Below are 19,101 nucleotides of genomic sequence, written 5' to 3' on the forward strand. Positions count from 1 at the left end.
ACAGCCAAATAAAAAATATTAAAAAAAAAAAAAAAAAAAAAAAACACACAACCTATCAAGAGCAACAACAGCAAGAAGTATCTGAGAAACTGACAGCCAATAGGAAACTTGGGAGACATAATGACTAAACACAATATGGTATCCAGAATGGGATCCTGGAAGAGGACATCTGAAGGAACTATATTGCTACTGCTAAGTCACTTCAGTTGTGTCCGACTCTGTGTGACCCCATCCCTGGGATTCTCCAGGCAAGAACATTGGAGTGGGTTGCCGTTTCCTTCTCCAGTGCATAAAAGTGAAAAGTGAAAGTGAAGTCACTCAGTCATGTCTGACTCTTCACGACCCGTGGACTGCAGCCTACCAGGCTCCTCCGTCCATGGGATTTTCCAGGCAACAGTACTGGAGTGGGGTGCCACTGAATGAACTATGGACTTGCATTAATAATATACCAACACTGGTTCACTAAATATAACAAATATACCATTGTGAGACAATAGAAAATATGTATATTGGTCTCTGTCCCTAGTTCCTGACACAGAACTCCCAAAACGCTTGTAATTTCCTAAATGACAGATACACTAGAAGCATCTTTTGTACTAATATTTGGTCCTTGACCCCAATTCCTTAACACACAATTGCTAAATCCTTTGGAATCTCCCGAGTGATAGCAATGTCTTTTGTTCTGAGGAGGTGCGTCAGTAGGCTTCTGGATGAGTGCTGGTCACCAAGAAGACCAAGTCATGATTAAAAGCTTGGAATTTTTAGCTTGGTCTACCATTCTCCAGAGAGCGGGCAAAGGTTGAAAACAGAACTAATTAATAGACCATGATTAAGTGATGAAGCCTCCATAAAAATCCCAGCAACATGGGGTTCAGAGAGCTTTCTGGGTTGCTGAACACAAGGAGGTGCTGGAAGACTGCAGCACTAGGAAGGGCTTGGAAGCACCACACCTCTTTCCACATACCTCACCCTACACATCCATTCCATCTGGATGTTCGCCCGTATCCTTTATCACAGCCTTTTACAATCAACTAGTCGTCACTCAGTAAACTGAGCCTTTCGAGCAAATTGATCAAACTTGAGGAGGGGGCTGTAAGAACCTCTCCTCTGATTTACAGCCAGTTGATCAGAAGCACGGGTGACAACCTGGACACGAGACTGGTGTCTGAAGTTGGGGGCAGTCTTGTGGCACTGAGCCCTTGAGCTGTGGGATCTGCCCGTCTCCAGGTAGACAGTGTCAGAATTAAGTTAAACCCCAGAATATCCAGCTGGCAGAACTGCTTGGTATGAAAAAAAAACCCACTGATAGGTGGTATTAGAGATATTGTGAGTGTAGTGGTAGTGTGAGAGTAAAAAGGAAACGCAGGAGGAGGACTGAGTTTTTCCTATTCAACCACACTCGTGGATGGTAATAAGAGAAGAAACTAGGTGCAGGGTATATAGGAACACTGCACTATCCTTCAATGTTTCTGTAAGGCATTTTGTAAAACAAAAACTGACATGTTCAATAATGAAAACAAAAAACAGCTAATTTTTCATAACATCAAACTCAGGATGTTTATAACACCATTGTAAAAAAATCAATACCTAAAATACTATTAGAATTAGCCAACAAAACCTGAACAAACAGTCCTTTTTATTTTAAACAAAGAATATATTTTCCCAAAAAAGTTCTGCCAGATTGTAATCAACCCTAACAAAAATACAACCCTCCCCTGCAAGAACAACAATCCCGTATTTTGCCACTGAGTCTGTTTCCTGGGGACTTACTTGACAAGATGTTCTTTTCGAATATCAATTTAATCCTCTTCCACGAATGTTTGAACTGATGTCATAGTTCAAGCTGAAAACTGAGCAAAGTGGGCTGTCCCAAGTTCTAACACTGAGAAAAAGCAGGACACCTGGAAAGATGTTTCGTGCCAACTACACTGTGGTAAGAACAAGTAGCAGAACCCATGTCCTCAGAAGCTTGACGGTAATTATCCACATCATCCTGGGGCACTTAAGACTTACCACCTCATGCGACCAGATAACTCTTCATACACTTAGATATGTATACATTTACCCAAACTCTTTATGAAAACAACAACCACTTTTCTACTTTTTGTACCTAAGGTGTCTTGCATGTGAAATTCTGTAGACAAATGAATTGCCAATAGAATGAAATGAAAATAAACAGCTTAATCACAGACATTTTAAAACTATGGTGAAATATACATAACATACAACTAACCATTTTAAAGTATACAATTCAGTGGCATTTAGTGCACTCACAATATTATACAACTATAATCATCAACTCTTAGCTCAGAGATACTGGATTCAACTATCTCCCTGTCTGCCCATTCCCACAACAGCTAATAAATATCAATTCCCTTCCTCCTTTACTACATATTGGTTTTTTTCCTTATGTCATTCTGTGATCAAATTAGTTTGCAATGGTGATGGCAGCAGGCAGACATTCACTCCAGTGACAGGAAGCTCCCCCCAAAGGAACACTGTCACTTGCACACCTCTAACTGCTGAAATGTACTTTCTTATACTGAGTCAACATTTGCCTTCCTTTAGCTTCCACTGGATTCACACAATGCTGCCTCCAGTAGTCATCAGCTATGACTGTCAAGGCCAGTTACTTTAAGTCTCAGTTTCCTCATCTGTCAAAGTGGGAATAATGGGGACTGTTTTAAGAACTAAATGAGCTCAAGTTTTTTTTTTTTTCCATACCCTATATAACACTGAGCATGGGGATGGAGTAGATGTCTCCTTTGTAACTCTGCTGCTTTTCAGACTACTGCTTTCCTCCACTGCTTAAAACCCTCAGTCTTTTCAATGTACAGGTGATTTTGCTGCTTTCTCTTCCTGCTGCTCTTATCTGCAGTCCTCCCATCCCAGCTTAATAACTGAAGATTTTAGCATCTGACTCACCAGCCTCTCTTTCCACCACTATTCCTGCCATGCTTCCCGATGACTTTTATGTCTAGGCAAAATTCCAACCTCTCAGATTCTTGACCTCCACCCATTCAGTCAGTTCAGTTCAGTTATTCTCTTACTTTATATCATAATTAATAACTGCATCTTTAAAACCTCAACTTCAAGCATCCCAAGCTCTAACCACTGCTCTCCATACTTCATTCCAACAATCTTGTTTCCATCATCAGAATTTCCAATCCATTGATCCTATATCTCTTTCTTCACTGATCATCACTTCCCTGTGTTCTCACTTCTCTTCTTATCCAACTTAGAGTTCATGGTCCACCATTATAAATCACTCATATGGACCTCTCTTCTTGCCCATGAATTTACCTGGCAAAACCCTAATTCTGATTAAACTGTCTTCACCTTTGCACTCAAGAGGCTGAATACAGCTGGTAAAAAACAGCAAGCTGAATGTTCTCCCTTAAATGTATAACCAAAGTATGGAACAAAAGTATGGAAGCATCGGGTTCACGGGGGAGAGTCAGAGATGTGAATTCCCAGAACTTGCCCAGAACTAATGCATCAGGAACTTCGTGGGGAGGCCCAGCCATCAGTGTTGCACCAAGCCTTCCAGCTGATTCTGATGCAGGCTTAAGTTTGAGAACTATCAGGTCAAGTTAATTCACACTCTCATTCTCCAAGAAGATGATTTTAAATCTTCTCTTTTCTCTTCAAACTTTATACAAACCTTCCACCTTCTGACAACTGACTGATGACCCTACTGAAAAACAGAAGCAGTCAGAGGACAACTTACTCATTCTCCCATCACCAAATATATCATGTGGTTCTGTATCTATACCCATATATTCTGCCTTCCCCACATATATACAGCCCTTCTTTACAAGGCCTAACCATCTACTTATACACTGGATTCCACTGTCTTTCATTATCAAAGCTTTTCATGCCTGCTATTACCCCCTCTCTTTCTCGGGCATCCCGTTTTCCTTTAGCACATGAGTATGCTAAATACCTTCCACCTCAAAACAAAAACACTCTTCGCTTGACCCCTCATCTCCTTCCAACTTTAGTACCGTTTCCGGGCTCCTCTGTACATAAAAACTTGACAGGAACAGTTTATACTTCTTGTCTTCATTTCCTTACTCTTGTTCTCTCCCTAAACGACTCCTGCAACTTCACAAAAACTGCTCTTACAAATGTCACCAGTGGAGCCCCCAGTTGCTAGATTCAGTATTCAATTATCAGTCTGCTTCTTACTCACTCACAGCATTTGATTCAGTTATCAATTCTGTCAAAGTATTTTGGCTCTGGAATGCCACACCGTCCTAGATTTCCCCCAGACCTCCTTAGTTGCCCCTACTCCTCTGCTATATTCTCCTATTCCAACATGTTGGAGAATCTTGAACAAAGTCTGGAAGGTAGAAGGTGGGGAAGCCATTCTTCCAGGAGCAGTGACAGACCCTCTCTAGTGTGAGTTTCTGCAGCAGTCAAGTTTCCTCGTTCAGGTGTCTGGGAATGAGGGGTGGTTACTTCACTAGCAGCAGTTCTGTGAGTGCCAGATCGCCACTGCTGGGTTGACCTCAAAGCCTAGTAGAAAGCAGTGTGTCCCTGAAGTTGAGCAGCCCCCTGACTTCTACTCCTTCAGTCCTCGAGTGATTCTATAAATACCCAACTCTGCGTGAAATCTCTGCCTGACGAAAATATCTAGAGTGGTTTGTTTCCTACAATGAAACTTGACTGACACTATTCCTAAGTTCAAGTCTCTAGCAGCACCAATTAGCCCTCAGATCAAACGTGCACATCCAAATGCCTTAGTTCCTCCACCTTCATGACTGATACATATGTCAAACCTAATGTCCCAAATACATTCTCGACTCCCCATGAGCTCATCCTCCTTCTCCCCTACAAATCTCCCTCATTTTCATAAATGCCACCCCAATTCACCTAATGCACAGATTAAATATCTATACATCATTTTTCAGTCCAGTCTCTCTTGCATGCCCACACCTAACCCATTAACAAGGCTGCTTAGCTCCAACTTTGAGCTATGTCAGGAACTGGATTACTTCTCTTCATACACCTCAACTGCTATCAGAACAGCCTAAGTCACTCTTGTCTCTTGCCTGGATAGGACAATAATAGTCTCTTAACTAATCTCTCACTTACTACTCTCGCTCCCCTCAGTCTATTCTCCACGACAGAATCATTTTCTTCAAATACAAGTCAGATCATATCACTCCCTTGGCTCCACACCCTCCAACATCTCTCCATCATACACGGAAAAAATGTAAACTTCTATACAATCTGGCCTCTATCAGCTTTGCTCACTATGCTCAAACCAGACTGACCTCTTAGCTGTACTTTCAGCAAGTTCACTTCTTCCTCAGGGCTCTTACACCAGCTATACCTGCTCTTTGGGATGTTCTTCCTAAAGATACCCACACAACTTGCTGCCTTATCTTTTTCAAATCTTTTCTTCTAGTGAAGTGTTTCCTGACCACTCTACCTAAAATAACTCATCCTACCACCCCCAATATATTCTATTGCCATAGCACTATCACTATTCTATCCACAGGAACACTACACCTACATATTTTTTTCTTCAGAAAAAGTCCAAATTCTTTACAACGTGGGAGGCAGCATGGAAGAAAGAAAAGAAATTGGAGTAAAACCTTTGACTGGCTGGTTCTGTCACAACGCAACCTTAGGCAGGTCAATTTCCCTTTCTAGATGTGTCCTCATTAGTAAAATAGGGATAATAAAGAATAGCACCAATCACATACACTTGCTTTGACGAATAAAAGAAATAAAGCATATAAAGTACTTACCTGATAGATGGTACATATTCAATAAATACGTCTACTATTATTACCAAACAACTATTTGCCAAATTAACTAAGTAACTCTTTATTTAAAGACAGCAACTATATTCCCGAAGTCCCCTCTTCTCCCTTTATTCTCAACTATTTAAAAACCCTTCATTTACTCTGGCCATCTCCCTTGGCTCTTTCTCATCAAAGTAAACTGGGACTCAAATTAAACAGAATATTCCAACTATGACCTAATAAACACAAAGTCCAGGAAGACTACTAATTCCCTTGATCTGGGCACTATGGTTTAATTAATGCAACCTAAGATAATCTTAACACTTTTTTGAGAGCTTTTGAGTCAATTTCTTGGCAAATACTAAATTTTTCATACATTTAAATCTCCAAATGCTCTCCTCACAAACTATTTAAGGTCAATTCTACTCCAAGGTTCATATTTGACACTGTCACTAGAATCAAAGAATCAGAGATTTAAAAAATATATATATCAATGCTACCACAGAAATCATTTTACCTCAAATTAGTATGCTTCTTGCAGAGTCAGAATTTAATGGTTCAGAGCTTGAAAACAGAAATGCCAATGAGGAAACATCACTGTGTCTACTCACTCCATACCATATTGAAAGAAAAGGAGTAAAAGCAGCCCATGGTCACAGAGTTAGAGAGATGCTCCTCAACAGCAAACTTACAGATTTTAGTTAACACTTCCAGCCTGGGGAGGCACAGAGGCACAGAACTTTGCAGGCTCTTAGGAGAGCTTATTATGAAAGTCTCCATTGTGCCAGGGCCAGAAGACTCTCTGAGAAATGTCTGGCCCATTCACACCCAGGTGTACCATCAAAGAAATTTTATCAGAAGGGGCACAGGAGCTGTTAGGCAGCCTCAAGGAATTCTTCCACATGAGATGAGGAAATATATTGGAAAGGTCTTTGCCATCAAATGGACCAAGACTCTGAATAACACTCACTAGCTCATCTTTTTTAAGTTGTCATTTCACTTACCAGCAAAATAGAATTTTAATAGTAGCATAGCGTTGTGAATATTATAAATATATATATGCTAAGATTTTAGCATTTAAGTATCTTTCATATTTGAGATATTCAAATAGTATTTTCTTTCCCTACCACCTGTGAAGGCATAGAAAAGGGTGGGATTATTACTTTTTCCTACAATACCAACAAAACATTTAGAAATTATTATTACCCTCTCAATGAATCTAAGACTCCTTGCTTGCTGTATCTGTTAATCTCTCTTACTAAAGTATACGTTCCCAAAGTAAGAATCTGGCTTCTCATGTCAATGGAGTACTTCCAGCCATAAAGAATCATAAGAATGAGGTTATTACAATGGCTACTCTTCTCAACAAATAAACATGCTGAGTCTCATATTCTGTTCAAAGGTAAAACACCCTACCTTTTAATAAAAAAGTTACTTCAAGGGCCAGGTGATATCCCGATGAACATAATGTATTAATTCTCCTAAAATCTCTGATAAGTTCTCTTAATAAAACAGCATGTAAAAATCAAGTTATGGGTGGGGTAGGTGTTTAATGGCAACTGGTTATTTTTATTGGCAGAGATATCAGGGTGAAATCACTAAACTTTGGAAAGCTGCCTTGGAACATGCCTGGCACCAGCGGGAAAGTAGAAGTTACAAGGCAGCTATGAGGGGTGTGATGGTAAAGCTTTAATTTGCAGTGACATCTTAAACAAAGCAGTCTTAGTAAAGTAACCCTGTGAAATCAAGCCAGAACTGAAGGACAGAGGCAGGGACAGAGAACATCTCTTGGGCAGAAGACTATTCATATATTTAACTGCCCTCAAAGGATGCGCCTTACCTCTTTATACTAATTTTATACACCTCTTTCACCGTTCTAACAATATCTGAATGAATCTGGCTAGTGCTCCAAGCCATAAATTCTGAACATTATTTTGGTGAGGCTCATTTATTTTACCTACTGTGTGGCTACTTCTGCTGAATATTCAGTCCACTAGAGAAAATGGGCTTAGCAGCATGAAGAGCCTACAAAAGATCCTAGTTAAAGACCATGAGACATATCAGTAACTCATGACTACTGGTTAATTCATTCAATAAACTAGTTAATTTATCACACAACGCCTTTATGTGACTTTCATTAGCAAGTACTTTGTCTACAATGAAGTATCTAGATGTTTTATACTAAATATATACTATAATTGTGGAGGAACATATCCAAGATTAGTATTAATCTTGGTGATTTAAAACTACCATTTAAAAAAATTCCTCCAAAAATTTACCTATTATTCAGTGATTATCCAACTGGATTGTATTTCTTGCATTCATTTAATAATTTATCATTCATTCAGTTAACAAATATTTACTAGCATCTACTCTGAGTTAGGCTGGTGCTATATATGCTGGGGACAAAATATAAACTAGAGCTCTAAATTCCCTACACTTATGTATCGGTCTGTGTTCTCCATTCCCATTCTGAGAAATATTTTTAAAGACAAAAAATATATCAAATATTTTGTTTCAGTTCACAAACAAAAAAGCATTCAACTTCTGCATTAGAAAGCATCCTGTCCAATAATATAACTAAATTTCTAACTGGTTTCTGGGCTTAATTAGAAAACCTGCTGTAAACTGCTGAGATGATTAAAAGAATTACAAAATAAAACTATATGAGCTGTTTCAGCAATAAATTTAAGTATCTAGAGGAAGTACATGGTTTCCTAGCAAAAAATAAACTATCAAGAATAAACCATGGAGAAGTAGGATAAAAGAGAGCAAATAGCACTAGAAGTATGAGAGTCAGATTTATCATCATAAAAGTCACCTGAACTAGATGATTTTAATAGCTATATTCTCTAACAAATCTTTAAAGAATTAAAAATCCTAAAAATCATTCAATATGTTTCAGTTGGTTATGATACTAATAGCTAACAAATATAATTAACTAATTTGGGCACTGTACTAAGCACTTGATATTAATTCACTTAATCTCCCAACAACCCAATGAGGTTATTATCATCATTTTACAAAGGAGGGTCACAGAAAAAGATGAAAAGCTTCCCAATTCAATTTCAGGATCTCAGGAAAGATGATTATCTATCACACCTTCCTTCCCACTCCCCCAAAAAACAACAGATACTATATACCAATCTCACTTGTAGTAATGATCAAAAGAATAATCTATAACTAATTAGTAATACAATACCAAGAAATCCACATACCTTTTGCAACTATAAATTAAAGAAAAACATATAACGTTAATAAATATGGAAAGGCAATTCCAAAAATTCAGCATCTAATGCTTTAAAAAGTTAAATAGGAAGAACTATCAAAAAGATTTTCCAAAATTAACAGAGAATATTCTGAACAGTAAAATAGTGATCATTTTTAATTAAAACAAGAATTGGACTAAACTGCTTGCTATTTCCATTATATTTCAACATTAATTTTAAAGTTCTAAAAGGTGTATAAGTGCAGTAAAGACAAGAAAACAGTATAAATATTGCAAAAGAACAGATAAATCTATCCTTTTATTGATAATGAGTATATGGCCAAGAAAATCAGAGATCTTTCCTTAAAAAACAAGAAAAACTAACTTGATACCATCACTGAAGGTGACTTTCTTAAAATTACAGTTTTTTCCTATAACAGAAATGAGTATACAAGAATGGACACGGAAAACATTTTATTTAAGAATTGTGTGAAAACTATAGCATACCTAAGTACAAACTTAATGGAAAGCCACATGTCCATATGATGAGAACTGTAAAATCTTATCAAAGGATTGAAATAAAATTTGAGCAAATATAAGACATATCATGTCTTGGATGGGAGTACTAACATAAAAATGACTCTTTGCGACCCCATGGAGTGTATAGTCCATGGAATTCTCTAGGCCAGAATACTGGAGTGGGTAGCCTTTCTCTTCTCCAGAGGATCTTTCCAACCCAGGGACTGAACTCAGGTCTCCCATATTGCAGGAGAATTCTTTACCAGTTGAGCCACAAGGGAAGCCCAAGAATACTGGAGTGAGTAGCCTATCCCTTCAGCAGATCATCCCGACCCAGGAATCAAACTGGGATCTCCTGCATTCCTCACCAACTGAGCTATCAGGGAAGCCCCTATAAAAAAAAAAAGACAGCTCTCACCGAATATAAAAAGTCAATGAATATAAAAACTCCTGTAAGAATTCAAGAGAGCTTTCTTTTTTTTTTTTTAGAATAGGATAAAATAACCTTAACGTCCACATGGAAGAATAAAGTTCTGAGAACAGCCAAAAATAGCATGAAAAAGAAGAGCAGCAAGAGGGGTACTTGCCTTACCTAGTATTAGGATCCCCAAAACCACTGTAATTAATCTGAAATTGGCAAACGGCTACACAAAAGCATCAGAACAAAAAGGGAATCCAGAAATGAATCCCAGCTTATATGACCTTTAAGTATATAACAAAGGTGGTACCTAAATTCAGTAAGAAAAGGAAGTTAATGGCACAACTGGACATTCATCTGCAAAGAAAATGAATTTCTATATCAATATATGGAATATCTACACAATATATTTAAGAATAATTCCAAATTGTATTAGAGATTTAATTTTAAAAGTAAAATAATATAAACCTCAAAAGAAAACTTAGAAAATGTACATAGAACTAAGATGGAAGAGAGACTTCTAATAAGGCAACTATACTCCAATGTAAAAAATATCTATTTTTTTAAAAAAGAGAGATACTTCTTAAACCAAGACAGACTGCCCAGAAGACATCCAAGGAAAACCAAAATTATATGATATGACAAATATAAACATTTTGTATAAGGTATACTAACTCAAGATGTAACTGAGAGATTTGGAAAAAATACCAAGGACATGTAAAATTATATGAAAAAACACAAGCAACTCAATTAAAAAGATAGGTAAAATATTAAGAATAGGTAAATTCAGAGAATACTGAATGGCTAACAAATCCAGGATATTCTCTTTCACTTGTAGTTCAGACTAAGCACTGGTACTGAAACTCATAAAAATTAACACTAAGGTGTTGTACTCAACAAATTAATAAAAATCACACAGAAAAACATGATACCCATGGCCAGCAGGGCTTCAAGGTAAAGAGGAAAGTCACATATTATATGTACTCTTTGGGGAAATAGTATGTCATTTCCTAAAATTAAAATTATACATGTCCTTTGACTTAGAAACTCTACTCCTGCAAATTTAATACATAGAAACAAAAACATCACAAATATAAAAATATATTCATATATAGATACTTACTCCAGTATTGCACATAATGGCAAAATGAACAAATAAAAAACCAGAACCAAAGTAAATATTAAATGTCTATCCATAGGGTGATGGCTGAAAAATACAGTACACCTCACCATGGGCTATTAAGAAATCATTAAAACAGTGAACTGAAGAGATGTGTACATGGAATGTTAAGTAAGGAAACAAGAGGTAGAGTTAAGCATATAATATCCACTCCAATTTTGTCAAATAGCGATTAAAAACAGATATACATAATTATGCATATAAGGATATCTATGACCTATACATAGAGATCATAGGAAAAAATATGAAATAGATACACGACTGACTGTTAAGATGGGTACACAGGTGACTGGGGTCATGTCAGCATGTGTTCTGTGTTTGGATGGTATTTTATTCAATTCAGGCTGTTGTAACAAAATACCATACACAGGGTAACTTATAAATAGAAATTTATTTGTCACAGTTCTGGGCCTCAGAAGTCTATGATCAAGGCACCAGTATGGTTGGTATTTGCTGAGAGCCTGCTTCCTGGTTCACAGTTACCTTTTCACTACATCACATGGAAAAGGGGGCGGGGTCTCCCTAGGGCCTCTTTTATAAGGGTACTAATCCCATCTATGGGGGCTCTGCCTTCATGACCTAATCATCACCCAAAGGCCCCCCACTTCAAAGTACCATCACACTGGGGATTAGGTTTCAGTGTACCAGTTTGGGATGGGGGTGTGGGACCACAAACATTCAGTCCACAACTGGTGGTTCTGGTAGTGAGGGAAAGGGTTTAAGGAAGAAGACAAGCCAAAAACTAAAAAGAAAGGGGAAAAAAAACACTGCACCTGGAATTACCCCAGATTTTGTTTAAAATTCTATCAATATTTTTGTAAGTATGCATGTGTCTTTCTGTGGGTGTACATATAGAAAGATGAATAAAAATAAAATGTGCTATTACACATAAATACCAATTTTGTTTAACTGAAACTTACATTAAATACCTAAACATTTTTGAATATCTAATTTTTTAATTTTAAATTTTGATTAAAAACCTTCCTAAATCTTGTCACACATCACTGCTCTCTTAGGTAGACTTTAACAAGGACTACTTTATATTCCACTAATGATTCGGTATCAACATAGTACAATGGAAGAACGCACATGCGCTCTTCATTCAAACCTGCTTTAACACTTACTTATCTTGTGCCAGACACACACTGATCTAAGCCTCAGTGTCCTCATATGTTAAATGGAGAGAGCATTAGTGAAAACTCATATGGGCCACTTAGTAATTCTCATGATGAACTTCAGTCAGGAACTATAGTATGGAGCTGTACTTGGGTAAAGCTGCTTTCACAGAGAGGAGAGAAGCTAGCTATGCCTTTTTTCACTTAGTCTGTCTCTCTTCACAGCTGGGCTATTTCTATTTCTCCCTGCCCTCCATTTATATGAAGTAGTGACAGAGCGCTATTTACAAATCCAAACATAGTGAGTACAAAGACAGGACAGTAGCTAATACGATTTACCCATCAGTTTTACTCCAGAAACAAGAGTGAAGCACAAATAGCAAACTGTCAGATTTTGCTTCTCCTTGATGCCAGTGTACTACCTTAACAGTAATCCTCCTAATTCCCCTCGTTTATCAAAAACGAGCACACAGACCCTGGGCCTAGTGTCTACCAAGAACAGAAAACTATACGAGTCTTAGGACATAAATTTTGTGACATCTTTTGCTTACAATCAGGTTCTTAATTATATTCTCTACATTTGCGCTTACCTCTTAGGGAGAAACATCATTAGGAAGGGAGAGAGGAGAAAACTCTCCCTGCAACCTAAAAGTTAGTCATCGCATTCAAAACTTAAAGATTATGAACAGTTACACCCTTACACACGCCATCCTCCCCGTTTTCTAAACATTACGGCAAGAATAATTTATTTGATATGAGCATTTCCCTTCTATAGCTGAAATTCGGTAAGAGAAAGTATTTTCTATCAAAGTGGCGGGTGGGGATATGGCAACAATTTACCAGATAAAGATCTTCCCCAAAGAATCTGCATAAGGAATAAGACCATAAGTCACAAACTCCTGAAACTGTTATGTTGAAGGCAGTGGCAGAAAGAAAAGAGGCAGCTGAATCTTTACGGACCTGATTGTATTTTCAACACTTTTTTGATAACGGTCGAGAAATTTTTTACAACTCTCATTGTACCAGGTGCAAACCAAAAACAGGAACAACAGAACCCAGTTCCCTGTAACCTGAAGAACAGTTTGAATTAATCAATTAAAACAGCATTTCTTATCTGCTAAATAGACTTGATATGTAGCCGTCATAGGACTAATACAAGGATCAACAAAGAGAGGATTCTTGTCTAAAGGAGCTCTCAGTTTCTGGGTGATAAGCAGAGAGCAATTCAGATAATGAAGAACTAACTACAACAGTACGTGCTCAGTAAAGGCTAGCTACTAGTTGCTACTGGCTACTAGTGGCAGGAGGACTTGAAAGAAGAATATCAGTCCCTTTGGACTATTTAGAACCACATCCTTTGAATACCAAATTAAGAAGGAAGGACTTTATCCTTTATGTGAGAGCTCAAAGATTTCTAAACCAAATGAGTGACAAAACTGATATATCTTTGATCATTCTGGCAGCAATGTGGCAGATGAATTGTACTAAAACAGTGTGAAAAAATAAGGTAGTAAAACATGCTGGTTATGAACACAAGCTTAGGAGCTAAACTAGGTTTAAATACAGACTAACATGAACCAATTGTATAACCTTGGATAAGCCACTCAACTGCTTTGTGCTTCAACTTCCTCATCTGTAAACAGGAATAAACATTTCTAACCACATGGGGTTGTTGTAAAAATTAGAAGAATCAATTCATATAAATCACTTAACATAGTTCCTAACACAAAGGCAATGTTCAATAAATAATATCTATTAGGACTTTCCTGGTGGTCCGGTGGTTAAGAATCCACCTGCCAAAACAGGGGACATAGGTTTGATCCTTGATCCAGGAAGATCCTGCGTGCCGTGGAGCAACTAAGCCTTTGTGATAGTTACTGGGCCTGTGTACCTGGAGCCTGTGCTCCACAAGACAAGCCACCACAATGAGAAGCCGGCATGCCACAACGAAGAGTAGCTCCCGATCACCGAAACTAGAGAAAGCCTGAACAACAACAAAGACCCAGCACAGCCATAAATAAACAAATGATTTTTTAAAATAATATCTATTAATTGCATGAAAGAAAAACTGAAAGTAGGAAGTTCAGAGGTCAGGAAATAGTCCAGGAAAACAGAGGTGAGAACAAAGAAGGGTATGCTCACTAGTGAGCCTGAGATGCTGATGCTACTACTAGAGAAACCAGGGAAAACAAAAGGAAGAGAAAGACCAGGCCAGTGTATGGAGATTAAGCCAGACTTGCTATGGTTGAGGTTCCTACAGAACATGAAAGTCTACTCCTCCCTGGAAACTACAGAGCAGAAATCCAAAAGAAAACGGAACTAGAGACATAGTTTTGAGAGCTATTAACATGTGGCTGTGGTGGCTGAAGTTGTGGTAATGAAAAAGAGTCCTTAGGGAGAAAGAGTAATGCAGGATCCACAGGACCAAAGCTCCGGGATCACAACAGAATCCACAGGAACTCCAACATAATGTCAGTAAGATGGAGAGGAGACAACACAGCCCTAGGAAACAACCCCTTCCTTCAAGTAGTTTTCAGTGCCATCAGGAGACAAGACATGCACATGTTAAATAATTTTTATCATGACTGTTAGACGATTAACAAAAGTAATTCTAAAAACAGAGGTGGTAGGCATTAGAATGGCAAGAACAGAAAGGGAAATTATGCCAAAAATTGGAAAACCTAGCAGTAATATATAAAGGGAACACTGGAACAGAGAAGAATGCTAATTTCAAGGTGGAAGAAGTCAAGGGGGAAATGAAGACTATTATTTAGTGAATGTCTACTATGTGCCAGTAACTGTCCTATGATCTATTTTACCTTCTTTAATTCTCATGTCTATGAGAGCAATATCACCCCCATTTTACAAGAACAATTTGAGGCATACCAAAGTTAAGAAACTTGCCCAAAGTAACTTGGCGATTTAGGACTGGAACCTAGATGAAGGACCAAAGCCCATGGTTTCTCCACCATACCTTCATTTATTAAACAGGTAAAAGGAAGCCATGTCAAAAGAGAAGGAAAAAAAGAAAGAAAACTATACTCAGAGGAAACAATTAGTCTCGCTTAATTTAATACAATAGTTACCTTCTGAGGAAGTATGAAAGGGAAAACAAAACAAAAACGTTTTTAAACACCAAAAATAATCTTTCAGTTGCAGAGGACAGGTAGGATTACAGCCATCTGCTTGCTTCTAGACCTGTCCCTCAGGTCTCTTCCATACTATCATCATGGTTAGAATCAAATTCACTCCTGAGCATGTCACTCCTCTCCGTGCAATCTTTCAACAACTCCCTATCACCAACACAGTAAACAATAAACAAAAAACTTTTAAAATCAACAGTTCCCGAAAGAGAAAACTGTTTATAAACTCATTAACCAAGAAGGAATAATAAAAAAGAGAAGGAAAGTTAACTTCTAAATTAAAGGCTCACTTATAATTCATAAGTCTACTTTTCCCACTTCAAAACTGTAAAATAAAGGAAATTTCAAATGCCAGGTAAAGAGCAACATTGACACCTTGTGGTGAACATCCTAAAGTATGAAATGTGACAATGAGTGAAGGGTCTCCTAATTAAATGTCTGCTTACATGAAAACTAATGCTTAATCCAGGGATTTCCAAGGGCTAGGAAGCAGAAATCAGTTACCATCACACATACTGAATGTAAATTTGGAAAGAGCTGCTCTTTCTTTGGTAACACTAGAATTAGTCTAAATTCCTAACTGTTGGCAGAAGAGTAAAACCTCAGGTCATTGTTTTCCTACAAAATGTGGTACAACACATCCATCAGAAGGGGCTATAATGCTAACTAGGGTCATAGATGTTCTAAAAGCAGCCTTTACTTAGTCAAGATTTCCTACTTTTTTGTATGACATTTACAAATAAAAGGTGGGACATTATCAATTCATAGCAGCTACCAACACAAAAACACAGTGAGAGTTACTAACAGCAGACGTGGGTTCTAACCCTGACTCCAAACAGTACTGAGAATTTTGTGGAGTAAGTCATATTAAAAAATTCAGACTCTGTATTTTCACATAAAATCACAGATCAAGAAGTAACAATTAAAAAAAAAATCATCAGGAAAGAAAAAGGTATATTTTTAAAAATTACTCCATTCAGGAACAATGTTGCCTGAGTTAAGGAGGGGAAGCAATGAACAAAATTAATTAGCACCACATTAACTTTCTCGGCAATCACTTAATATGTATCTCATAATAAGAACAGTGGGAAAAGAACTTTTAATTGAGCAGATACATGACAATTACTCTGAACTGTGTGAATTTGCAAAGAAAGTTCCATTTTACTCATTAACATTGACAAGTACAATTTAAAGTTTCTAGCTCCAGAGTAATTTTCCGGGTTCAGCCAATTTACTTGATAAACAAACATTAGATTTGGTTCAGAAAAAAGTGTATCTGTGTTACCAGCTACAAAAGATTTACATAAAGGTAATGAGCAGGTAATTATTAACAAGGTTATTCAAACTGCTGACACACCTAAGGAATCTAGAAGGCACTCCAGAAGTGAAACTCCCCAGAGACATTTCATTGCAAGATCAGTGCTAATTAACTGAGCAACTACCAAACTAATTTTATGATTTTGCATTTATGGAGGGCTCTATGACTTTCAAAAATTTTCTCTATCATTATGCTACATGCACCCAATAACCACCAGTCTAGGATAAGTCAGAGCGTGAAAAGGGTTTGCCTGATAACCTTCATACCAATCTCCAGTCTGGCTCTTTCTTGGTGTGTGTCCCCTCAGCTAAGTACTGATAAGTAACTGACTGCCCCTTGGCCTCAGCTTCTACATGGAAGACAAAAGCTGATCCCTGATGTGGAAACACAGAAAACTTCTGGGATAAAAAGGTAACAGATGTGAAAACGCTTGTAACTTAAACAAACTGTAACACCACTGCTTCTATGTTTTAAAACATCAAAGAGGTTATATGAATTAGGATAAATCAAGGATAATTAAAATCACAGTCAAGTCAGTCAACACATTCTCCACTATACCAAGCTGATTCCCAAGATTCCAGTCTTTCTTCAGCTCTTATTCTCCTGAATCATTACTATACAGAGCCTTCAGGAAAGTAAAGTGAAGTTGCTCAGTCATGTCCGACTCTTTGCGACCCTGTGGACTGTAGCCTACCAGGCTCCTCCGTCCATGGGATTTTCCAGGCTAGAGTACTGCAGTGGGTTGCCATTTCCTTTTCCAGGGGATCTTCCCAACCCAGGGATCGAACCCTGGTCTCCCGCACTGCAGGCAGATGCTTTACCCACTAAGCCACCAGGGCCTTCAATACCCCTTAAATCTCTGTTTTCTTAGATTCTATGACACCACCTTTCCCAAATTCTCTTCTCACTGACTCTGTATTCCTTTTGCTTTTAACTTTACTGATTTCTCTAATAACATAATAAAATCTCACACTTCAAAAAATATCTTTAAACATAATAGTATCTATAACTCTCATTTTACTGAGGAAAATAGGCCAAGAAATATTAGTGGCTTACTCACAATTCAAACTATTTCTGTGCATCCCTCTTTTCAATACTTAAAACTCAATGTAATCCAAACTGAATAGGCTCAAAATAAGAGCTATATATTTTGACACAATTTGTTTTCTATCTCTACCATTCAATTACTAAATTCCGTCCATTCTTGTACATATCCTAAGAAGTCAAAGTATCTCTCAGGTAAAAATCAAAAGACATCAAATGTGTGTGGTTACTTTAGTTAAAATCATTGTCTCTTAAGAGCAATTTACATAGTCCATGTGACCACCTCTCTATCATTCTGTAGAACAAGATTCAAGATTTGCAAAGGAAAGGCTCATTTAACAACGTTTACAAAATAAACAACCATCCAACTGGACAAGGGTTCAATCATCTTTCTGGACTCTTCCTCCAACAGATATATAGAGGATGTCTAATGGTCTGAAATTTATGATGTGCTATGTAAACATTAGGAAAAGACTGCCAAAATCGAGTTTCAATGAACCATCTGTCTGAGTAGGGTGAACATAGGTTGAGTGTCACTGTTAACTTTATTTTAAACTGCATTTATTTTGGTAGCCTGCCTCCTGGGAAAATGTCCTTGATGATCTACCACACTGAAAATTAAAACCAAATTTAAAAATCTTACAAAATTAAGCCCAGACATTATGAAAATACAGAGCTGAGGCAGTTAAGCCTCTGAGCATATGAGCTTCACGCAAAGCTCTTTGACTTGCCAAACATGATTCTTTTACAGCAGGTCAAAACTCTAAGCTACGTCTAGGCCTATTGCAGAGCTTTTCTAAGTAATGGCATCATTGTTAAAATTTTGATAAGTCTAAATTTTATACCTCTGGTTGCTGTTCTTTATAGTGCAGAAGACCGGAAACAGCTCATGTCCCTACTGAAGATCACTAGCTTCCAATCATTCTCTCCCACTGTCCGCAGGAAATAAATGGCATTTGAAAGGCTTTGTAAAAGAGATAAACTTAAATAACTGTAGCTACAAAATTTATGAACCTCTCACTAAAAAATGCTAAGTCTGAGTAACAGCTTCTAAAGCTCCCATACGTTTCCTCACACTGTGAAATGTCACAAACTCAGAATGAGGAAGATTCTTTAGAAAATGCAAGAGGACTCTAAGAAGTTTCTTACCGCAGCAAAGAGAAGACATCATAAGAATTGCGAACACAGTTCTGATCCACCTGAAGAAGAATATTCTTCTGAACATTTGAATAACCCTAAAAGACATTGATCAACAAATTAATCAAAGTACAACAAAATATGTGTCCATATTAATCATGATGTTTGTCTTTTTTAAATTATGATTTAATAATAACTCAGTAGGTTCAAATCATTAAGAAATTAAGAAACACTTTCACAAAATTGAAGTTTAACATTTT

General features: G+C 37.4%; 1 protein-coding gene across 3 annotated transcripts in view; it reads right to left on the reverse strand.

Annotated features, from left to right (window-relative positions):
- The window catches only part of UVRAG (UV radiation resistance associated), a 309,203-nt gene that overhangs the window by 212,159 nt on the left and 77,943 nt on the right, over nt 1-19,101 (reverse strand). For all 3 annotated transcript variants that reach the window (XM_065944543.1, XM_065944542.1, XM_065944544.1), the window contains one exon: nt 18,854-18,939. In XM_065944543.1, the coding sequence (XP_065800615.1) occupies nt 18,854-18,939 (86 nt within the window). The remainder of the gene's footprint in view (nt 1-18,853; nt 18,940-19,101) is intronic.

The sequence above is a fragment of the Muntiacus reevesi genome, chromosome 9, assembly GCF_963930625.1.
Source record: "Muntiacus reevesi chromosome 9, mMunRee1.1, whole genome shotgun sequence".
In the NCBI taxonomy this organism is placed as follows: Eukaryota; Metazoa; Chordata; class Mammalia; order Artiodactyla; family Cervidae; genus Muntiacus; species Muntiacus reevesi.